At 58.3% G+C, this 10,132-nt stretch overlaps 2 protein-coding genes across 2 annotated transcripts; one reads left to right on the forward strand and one right to left on the reverse strand.

Moving 5' to 3' along the window:
- Window positions 1–2,177: 2,177 nt before the first annotated feature.
- On the reverse strand, window positions 2,178–6,906 carry TMEM127 (transmembrane protein 127). The gene is made up of 3 exons (XM_015882962.2): window positions 6,498–6,906; window positions 5,129–5,293; window positions 2,178–3,058 (listed from the first exon to the last, which is right to left on the reverse strand). Exons 1-3 carry the CDS (start codon window positions 6,751–6,753, stop codon window positions 2,751–2,753), a joined length of 729 nt encoding a protein of 242 aa, XP_015738448.2. The 5' UTR covers window positions 6,754–6,906; the 3' UTR covers window positions 2,178–2,750.
- Window positions 6,870–9,990, forward strand: CIAO1 (cytosolic iron-sulfur assembly component 1). The gene is made up of 7 exons (XM_085510097.1): window positions 6,870–7,030; window positions 7,652–7,800; window positions 7,999–8,110; window positions 8,347–8,435; window positions 8,618–8,819; window positions 9,378–9,465; window positions 9,531–9,990. The coding sequence occupies exons 1-7, from the start codon at window positions 6,892–6,894 to the stop codon at window positions 9,775–9,777; spliced, it is 1,026 nt and encodes a 341-aa protein (XP_085366223.1). The 5' UTR covers window positions 6,870–6,891; the 3' UTR covers window positions 9,778–9,990.
- Window positions 9,991–10,132: the final 142 nt, after the last annotated feature.

A 10,132-nucleotide genomic window follows, 5' to 3' on the forward strand; every position in this document is an offset into this window, starting at 1 on the left:
CGACTTGGTGCTGATTGGATGCCGTGCTATGCGGAGCGGGTATTGGGTGGGAGAGGCAACGCCCACGCGCGCTGATTGGGGGAGAGGGGAAAGGGGGCGGGGTCAATGGAGGGCGATGGGGGCATTGGGGGCTGCGTTGGGGTCTATATTGGGGTCTATATTGGGGTGTTGGGGGCCATATTGGGGGCCATGTTGGGGTGTTGGGGTCCATATTGGGGTCAACATTGGGGTCTTGGGGTCCATATTGGGGTCTATGATGGGGGTTGGGGTCCATATTGGGGTCTTGGGGTCCACATTAGGGTCTACATTGGGGTCCATGTTGGGATCCATGTTTGGATCCACATTGGGGTCTACATTGGGGGCTATATTGGGGTGTATATTAGGGGTTGGGGTCCATATTGGGGTCCATGTTGGGGTCTTGGGGTCTATATTAGGGGTTGGGGTCCATTTTGGGGTCTACATTGGGGTCCATGTTGTGGGTTGGGGTCCATATTGGGGTCTATGATGGGGGTTGGGGTCCACATTGGGGTCTACATTGGGGTCCACCTTGGGGCCCATATTGAGATCCATATTGGCGTCTACACTGGGGTCCCTATTGAGGTCTTAGGATCCACATTGGGGTCCACATTGGGATCCATAGGCGTTTATTGGGCCTTGGGCTTTATCCATTGTGCTCAGCTATAGGGCTGCAGCACAGCGCTGTGGGGCAGAGCACGGAGTTATGGGGTGCCAAGGGGGGCACAGAGCTCCGTGCCCCATAGACAGAGCCCCCCAACCCCCCCATATCCCCCCCAAACCTTATTAATATTCCATATAATATTAAATGGCCCAGCAGAGGTGCAGGAAATCATCTCATCCTCCTTTATCTCCGTGTATTTGTACAGAAATCCAACGTTTACGCAGCCGTTATTTACAGCCCGGCCCAAAGTTGCATAAAACCGGGGGGGGGAAGGGGGAAATAAAGGGGGTATGAGGGAAATAAAGGGGGTATGGGGGGGATAAAGGGGGTATGGGGGGGGATAAAGGGGGTATGGGGGGGGATAAAGGGGGTATGGGGGGGATAAAGGGGGTATGGGGGGGGATAAAGGGGGTATGGGGGGGGATAAAGGGGGTATGGGGGGGATAAAGGGGGAATGGGGGGAAATAAAGGGGGTATGGGGGGGGATAAAAGGGGGTATGGGGGGGATAAAGGGGGTATGGGGGGGATAAAGGGGGAATGGGGGCGGATAAAGGGGGTATGGGGGGGGATAAAGGGGGTATGGGGGGGATAAAGGGGGTATGGGGGGGATAAAGGGGGTATGGGGGGGGATAAAGGGGGTATGGGGGGGGATAAAGGGGGAATGGGGGGGGATAAAGGGGGAATGGGGGGGATTAAGGGGGTATGGGGGGGATAAAGGGGGTATGGGGGGGGATAAAGGGGGTATGGGGGGGGATAAAGGGGGTATGGGGGGGATAAAGGGGGTATGGGGGGGATAAAGGGGGTATGGGGGGGGATAAAGGGGGTATGGGGGGGATAAAGGGGGTATGGGGGGGGATAAAGGGGGTATGGGGGGGGATAAAGGGGGTATGGGGGGGATAAAGGGGGTATGGGGGGGATAAAGGGGGTATGGGGGGGGATAAAGGGGGTATGGGGGGGGATAAAGGGGGTATGGGGGGGATAAAGGGGGTATGGGGGGGGGATAAAGGGGGTATGGGGGGGGATAAAGGGGGTATGGGGGGGGAATAAAAGGGGTATGGGGGGGATAAAAGGGGTATGGGGGGGATAAAGGGGGTATGGGGGGGATAAAGGGGGTATGGGGGGGGATAAAGGGGGTATGGGGGGGATAAAGGGGGTATGGGGGGGATAAAGGGGGTATGGGGGGGATTAAGGGGGTATGGGGGGGATAAAAGGGGTATGGGGGGGATAAAGGGGGGAACCGCCCGGTTCTGGGGCCACACAGCAGCAGCTCAACCCATATCAGGTTGGGGGCTGCACAGACCCCCCCCCAATGCAGCTCAATGGCTGCTCCCCCTGTCGGCTCCCATGGTTGCATAGCGGTGCTGGGGGGCGGCAGGAGGAGGAGGGGGGGCCGCACTGCTGCCCTATGGGGCTCAGGGGGGGGGTGGGCTTCCCCCTCTTTGTTTCAGGCCCCATAGCAAAGCAAAGCCCCCCCCATAGCCCTCACCATGGGGCCAGGCAGAGAATGGGGCCAAAGCAGGATCCAAAGCCATGACTGGGGAGCAGGAAACCAACAGTTCCCATTGAGATGGAGGCGTTGGGATCTCGCAGCCCGTCCCTTAGTGTGGCTCCATCTGCTCCCATTAGTGTGGGATCCATTAGGGGTTAAAAGTCTCCGTTTATGTGGGTTAAAAACCTGGAGGTTCCAATAGGGATGAAGGGGTGGATGTGGGGCAGCAGCTCCGCAGCCCCCAGCAGCGAAGCCTGGTGGGTTAAAGTGCAATAGGGCAGCGCTGGGTGCGGGAGATGCTGTGCCTGCCCCAAAGGCTCCTATGGGGCTGGGAGGACACGGAGCTGGGGTTCATGTCGTGTCCGTGTTGTCCATGGGATCAGCCCCACGTCGCTTCGAGTGGAGGGAGGGGGTTAAAACCACAACACAGAGTCCATAAAACAAAGGGGGGCTCATCCCCATCAAGCAACGGGGCCAACAGCCCCACGCAGGAGAACGGAGGGAGCTTGGAGGGTCCTCACACCCCATAGCAGAGCATTGAGGTCGGTGTCTCCATCCCAGAGCTGCCGGAGCCCCGTCCCATCACGGGGTATAAGCTGGAGGCGGCTGGAACTGATTGATCACCTCGTACTCCGCAGGGTAAGGTTCGTTCTCCTCCATCTCCGACAGCAGCTCCAGCGCCTGCTCCTCCTCCTCGCTGGGGTAATGGCGCAGCAGGTTGGCGGCCGTAGCCAAGATTGAGGCTCCTCCTGCTCCGGCAACGAGGTAAAAGCTGACGGCGAAGGTGACGTAGACCTGGGAGCCGTGGTATTTCTTGTGCTGCTGCTGCTGGGCCAGGATCAGCTCCGAGGCCCAATAGCAGAACCCGATGACGGTGGCGCACTGCAGGACTTGGGGGGGGGGTGGAGAAGGGTTGGGTGGGAAGGAAGGAAATGAGAGTTGAGGCATCGGGAAGAGAACACGGCAATAGGGTGAGATGGAAGGGATGGACTCAGCACCATCAGAAGTAAAGGCAGCTGGGGGTGCACAAAGGGGAAGGGAAGGGAGCTGGGTGAGCTCTGAGCCTTCAGTTGGACATAGAGACCCAGCTCTCCTTGTTTGAGCCTTCATTGGGACATAGAGACCCAGCTCTCCTTGTTTGAGCCTCCATTTAGACCCAGCTCCCCTCATTTGAGCCTTCATTTGGACATAGAGACTCAGCCCCCCCTTGTTTGAGGCTCCATTTAGACCAAGCTCCCCTTGTTTGAGCCTTCATTGGGACATAGAGACTCAGCTCTCCTTGTTTGAGCCTTCATTTAGACATAGAGACCCAGCTCTCCTTGTTTGAGCCTTTATTTAGACATAGAGACCCAGTTCCCCCTTGTTTGAGCCTTCATTTAGACCCAGCTCCCCTTGTTTGGGATCGTCCTGCCCCCCATGGGGAAGCACAAGGAGCTTTTGGTGCCTTTGAGGCTGTGGCTGCATAGAGATATGGGGGGAGAATGGGCTGGGGGGCGACCCATTGCCTTTAGATAGAAGGAGGGCAGCTGGGGGGCTATGAGATAAGGGGGGCAATAAGGGGGCTGTGAGATAAGGGGGGCAATAAGGGGGCTGTGAGATAAGGGGGGCAGTAAGGGGGCTGTGAGATAAGGGGGGGTGGGGGGGCTGTGAGATGAGGCTGAAGGGCTCCCATGGCCAACAAGGAGCAGAGCAGACACAGCAACACGAGGCTTAAAGCTCCATTGAGCAGCTCAGCTCAATGACGTGTCTAATAGCAGCAGGGATCAGGGCTATAAACCTCCTTCAGCCTCATGAGGATGAGTCAGAGCCCATAACCTTCCCCATAAGGGCACAGCTCTGCCCTATAGACCCTCATTGAAGCCCCCTCACCTGACCGAGCTTTGCTTTGGGGATCAGAGGCTGCCATAAAACCCAGCTCCAGGCTTCAAGAACAGAGCGAGGGGAAAGCCCTGTATATAGGGATGGCTCTGTATATAGGGGAGGCTCCGTGTATATAGGGGAGGCTCTGTAAGGCTCTATATATAGGGGAGGCTCTGTGTATATAGGGGAGGCTCTGCAAGGCTCTATATATAGGGGAAGCTCTGCATATAGGGGAAGCTCCATATATAGGGGAGGCTCTGCAAGGCTCTATATATAGGGGAGGCTCTGCATATAGGGGAGGCTCCATGTATATAGGGGAGGCTCTGCATATAGGGAAGGCTCCGTGTATATATAGGGGAGGCTCCGTGTATATATAGGGGAGGCTCCGTAAGGCTCTCTATATAGGGGAGGCTCTGCATATAGGGGAGGCTCCATATATAGGGAAGGCTCCACATATAGGGAAGGCTCCACATATAGGGGAGACTCCATGTATATAGGGGAGGCTCTGTAAGGCTCTATATATAGGGAAGGCTCTGCATATAGGGACAGCTCCGCATATAGGGAAGGCTCCACATATATAGGGAAGGCTCTGCATATAGGGAAGGCTCCATATATAGGGGAAGCTCCATATATAGGGGAAGCTCTGTAAGGCTCTATATATAGGGAAGGCTCTGCATATAGGGGAGGCTCTGTAAGGCTCTCTATATAGGGAAGGCTTTACATACAGGGGCGGCTCTACATATAGGGGAGGCTCCATATATAGGGGAGGCTCTGCATATATAGGGGAGGCTCTGTAAGGCTCTATATACAGGGGAGGCTCTGCATATAGGGAAGGCTCTGCAAGGCTCTATATATAGGGACGGCTCCGCATATAGGGAAGGCTCCATATATAGGGAAGGCTCCGTGTATATAGGGGAGGCTCTGTAAGGCTCTGCATATAGGGAAGGCTCCGTATATAGGGGAGGCTCTGTAAGGCCCTATATATAGGGGAGGCTCTGCATATAGGGAATGCAACCAGCCCCAAACCAAAGGGCAGAGATACCAATGTGGGGCTGAACAATGAGCCCTATGGGTCCCTGTGTGTGCATTGCTGTTGTTACCTGTGAGGATGTGAGCGAAGGCGTAACGTCGGGTGATCTTTAGGGCCGGGTGTTTGGGCCCGAAGACGTCGAGCAGAAAAGCTGAGAGGCTGCAGATGATGCCCAGGAAGCAGAAGGAAGCGATGACACGGAGCAGGAGAACGGTCTGAGGGTTCATGCAATAATCTATGGGGAGAAATGGAGCCGATCGGAGCCCCACAGCTCAGCATTGCTGGGATTCAGGTGCTGCTTTGAGCCTTAATGCCTTGAGAATCATAGCAAAGAGTGGGGCCAGAGCCCAGCTGAGGGTTTTACATTGGCTTCAATACAACCCACATTGGTTCTATAGGGATTTTGCTGTGTTTTATGCATTAAAACAGCCCAGAACACACAACTTGGCCCAGCTTCATCCTTTCCCTGTTGCTTTAAGGGCCTGATCCATGCACTGACACCACCCCAACCCACAGCAGGAAGGGCTGCAATGGACTCACAGCCCTGAGCTTTAATGGGGGGTAATTAGCACCGGGACACGGCAATGGGGTGGAATGCTCTTCCTGGGGGGGGTGTCACCCCATTGACCCCATATATGGGGCCATAGGAACGGCTGGAAGGGGAATAGGGCACGGATGGGGCTGTTGTTGTTGGGCCATAAGGATGGAAGGGGCAGGAGGCATAAAGTGGCTGCTCCCAAACCTCGGCCTGTCAGCCCCATAATGACCCATAGGAGCCCCATAGCGGCCCTATAACGACCAATAAGGACTCCATCAGCCTTATAACGACCCCAGACCGAGCCCCATAACGACTCCATAACAAGCCCATATCGAGCCCCATAAGGACCCCATAATGAGTCCATACCGATCCCATAACAAGCCCCATACCGAGCCCCATAACAACCTCATAACGAGCCCCATAGCGACTCCATAAAGATCACAAACCGACCCCATAAGGAGACTCATAATGAGACCCGTAACGAGCCCCATAAGGACCCCATACCGAGCCCCATAGCGATACCCATACCGAGCCCCATAAGGGTCTCATACCTATCCCATAACGATCCCATAGCGAGCCCCATAAGGACCCCATATAGATCCCATAATGATTCCAAACCGAGCCCCATAAGGGCCTCATACCGAACCCATAACGACCCCGTAGCGAGCCCCATAAGGACCCCACAGCGAGCCCCATACCGAGCCCATAATAAGCCCCATAGCGACCCCCATAAGGACCCCATAACGAGCCCCATGAGAACCCAAAACCGAGCCCCATAGCGACCCCATACCGGCCCCATAGTGAGCCCCATACCGATCCCATAAGGACCCCATAATAAGCCCCATACCGACCCCACACCGACCCCACACCGCCCCACTCTCCCCGCTCTCCCGGTTCTCACCCCTCAGCAGCTCGGTCCTGACGGTCCCCATCACATCGGCCACCCCCAGCTCCTGCCGCCCGCAGGTCCCGCCGTGGATCCGGAGCCAGGCGGGCTCGGCCAGCGCGGTGCAGAGCGCGGTGATGGACAGAGCCCCGGGCAGCGCCGAGGCCAAGCTCCGCTCCGGTTGTTTGGGCAGCCCCCCCCCCCCGCCGCCTCCCGCCGTTCCCCGCCGCCTCCCCCTGCCGTGCAGCCCCGGCCCGGCCGGGTTGTACATGGCTGCGGCCCGAACAGCCGGCACCGCCTCAGGCCGCGGGCTCCGCTTCCGCTTCCGGCGAGCGCGGCGGTGACGTCACTAGGACGGCAACATGGCGGCGCTTCCGCTTCCGGTGTGACGTCATTACGGTGCGACGCGATGAAGGAGGCGCTGGTGCTGCAGAGCCGCGTGGCGGCGCATCCCGAGGCGCGGTGCTGGTTCCTGGCGTGGAGCCCAAACGGGAACCTCATCGCGTCCTGCGGCGGGGACCGGGCCGTGAGAGTGTGGGGGCGGGACGGTACCGGGGGGTAACGGGAACGAGGGGGGGAACGGGGCGGGAGGAAGGGGCTAAGGGAGGGCGCAGCCAATGGCTGACGAGTAGGGGCGGGGACATTGGATGGGGGCGGGGCTAAGGGAGGGCGCAGCCAATGGGTGACGAGTAGGGGCGGGGACATTGGATGGGGGCGGGGCTAAGGGAGGGCGCGGCCAATGGGTGATGAGTAGGGGCGGGGACACAGTGAAAGGGGGCGGGGCTAAGAGGGTCATGGGCGGGGCTTAAAGGAGGGGGCGGGGCTAAGAGAGCGCAGCCAATGGCTGACGAGTAGAGGCGGAGACATAGTGAATTGGGGCGGGGCCAGAGGGCGGTGGGAGGGGCTTAAGGAAGGGGCGGGGCTAAGGGAGGGCGCAGCCAATGGCTGACAAGTAGGGGCGGGGACTCGTTGAGTGGGGGCGGGGCTAAGAGAGGGTGTGGCCAATAGAAGGCGGAGCCGAGAGGGTGGGGTGATAAAAGGGGCGGGGCCAGAGGAGCGGTGGGAGGGGCTTAAAGGAGGGGGCGGGGCTTAAAGGGCCCCTAATACACGTGGGTGGGGTGGGGGCTGGGCTCCTATTGGGGTCCCCCATCACCCCCCCCCCTATTTAGGGTCAGGCTGGAGCTGCCGTGCTGTGCTGTCTGATGGCCACCAACGCACAGTGCGCAGAGTGGCCTGGTCGCCCTGTGGCTCCTATTTGGCCTCTGCCAGCTTCGACGCCACCACGTGCATCTGGAAGCGCTGCCAGGACGGCTTCGAGGTCAGACCCCCCCACAGCCCCACAACCCAGCCCCATAACCCAGCCCCATAACCCAGCCCCACGACCCAGCCCCATGACCCAGCCCCACAACCCAACCCCATAACCAGCCCTATAACCAGCCCCACAACCCAGCCCCATAACCCAGCCCCATAACCCGCCCCATAGCAGTGCCCTGCAGCTCCTTGTGCCCCCCCACAGTGCGTCACCACATTGGAAGGACACGAAAACGAGGTGAAGTCAGTGGCCTGGGCACCGTCGGGCAGCCTGCTGGCAACGTGCAGCCGGGACAAGAGCGTGTGGGTCTGGGAAGGTGAGGGGGGAAGGAGGGGACCCCAAGGGCATTGGCCCCACTGTGTCCCTGCTGTCCTCAATACTGCCCCTTCTGGCCCCATTGCTGCCCCTTCCATCCCCACTGTGTACCTTCTGGCCCCATTGTTGCCCCTTCTGTCCTCAATACTGTCCCTTCTATCCCCATTGCTGCCCCTTCTGACCCCAATACTGTCCCTTCTGGCCCCATTCCCTCATGGAGGCCATTTTTCCCCTCAGTGGATGAAGAGGAGGAATACGAGTGCGTCAGCGTCCTCAACTCTCACACTCAGGACGTCAAGCACGTGGTGTGGCATCCCAGCCAGGAGGTGAGAGCCCAGCTCAAGGGCAGCGGGACCTGCGGGCATCACTGTGTGTGATGGGAAAGGATCTGAGCCACAGGGCCATAAAGAGTCAGTGCTCCCAAGAGATGGGGTTTGAATGGTCCTCTATGGGGGCAGCGCTTTGCAATCCCTGTGGGTTTGGGGTGTTGATCCCATTCCTGTCCCAGCTCCTGGCTTCAGCCAGCTACGACGACACGGTGAAGCTGTACCACGAGGAGGAGGACGACTGGGTTTGTTGTGCCACGTTGGAGGGTCACGAATCCACCGTGTGGAGCATCGCGTTCGATGGCAGCGGGCAGCGCCTGGCGTCCTGCAGCGACGACAAGACCGTGCGCATCTGGCAGTGCTACAAGCCGGGCAATGAGGAGGGTGAGCTCCTAACACAGCTCCTTGCTGGGACTTGGATCACTCAGTGCTGTGTTGGATCACTCAGTGCTGTACATTGGATCACTCAGTGCTATGTTGGATCACTCAGTGCTGTGTGTTGGATCACTCAGTGCTGTGTGTTGGATCACTCAGTGCTGTACATTGGATCACTCAGTGCTGTGTTGGATCACTCAGTGCTGTGTTGGATCACTCAGTGCTGTACATTGGATCACTCAGTGCTGTGTTGGATCACTCAGTGCTGTACATTGGATCACTCAGTGCTGTGTTGGATCACTCAGTGCTGTGTTGGATCACTCAGTGCTGTGTGTTGGATCACTCAGTGCTGTGTGTTGGATCACTCAGTGCTGTGTTGGATCACTCAGTGCTGTACGTTGGATCACTCAGTGCTGTACGTTGGATCACTCAGTGCTGTACATTGGATCACTCAGTGCTGTGCATTGGATCACTCAGTGCTGTGTTGGATCACTTAGTGCTGTGTGTTGGATCTGCTTTTCCTCCTCCTGCCCAGCAGCACATTGAGTTTCCCCTCCTGTCCTTTAGGGGTGACGTGCAGCGGCAACGACCCCACTTGGAAATGCGTCTGCAACCTGTCAGGGTACCACAGCAGAACCATCTATGACGTGTCGTGGTGAGTCCAGGGCTGGGGCTGTGCTTTATGAGTTTAGCTGCTATTTCATGCTGTCCCCCCTCCAGGTGCCGCCTCACCGGAGCATTGGCCACAGCCTGCGGTGACGACGCCATCCGTGTGTTCGAGGAGATCACGTCGTCCTCCTCCCCGCAGCAGCAGCCCACGTTCAGTCTGACAGCACACGTAGCACGGGCTCACAGCCAGGATGTCAATTGCGTGGCCTGGAACCCGAAGGAGCCGGGGCTGCTCGCGTCCTGCAGCGACGATGGGGAGATGGCGTTCTGGAAGTACCAGCAGCCCGAGCTGTGCTGAGGGTTTGGGGCACCGTGATATGGCTGAGCTCCTCCTAAAGCCCGGTGCTGTTACGGGATGGGGGTGACCAAGCTGTGTCCTGCCCCCCTGCACCATTTGGACTCCAGGTGAATTGTGGCTGTCCCAAAGCTGCAGCTCCTGTGCAGCCCCTGGCTTATTGAGAAGGGATCGCTGCCTCCTGCTGCTGGCTGCTCAATAAATCCCTGCTGTCAACTCGAAGCCTCCAGGCTCTTCTTATGGGTGAGGGTGGAGGTGCTGCCTTTGGGGCTGGATGGTGATGGGGGGAGGGAACAGGTTTTGTGAGGGCTGTACCCCCCATAAAGCACAGCCCCGGGGCTGCATTGCTGTGTCTGTG

Source organism: Coturnix japonica, chromosome 10 (genome assembly GCF_054131305.1).
Source record: "Coturnix japonica strain WE chromosome 10, WE-NBRP24, whole genome shotgun sequence".
Lineage (NCBI taxonomy): Eukaryota > Metazoa > Chordata > Aves > Galliformes > Phasianidae > Coturnix > Coturnix japonica.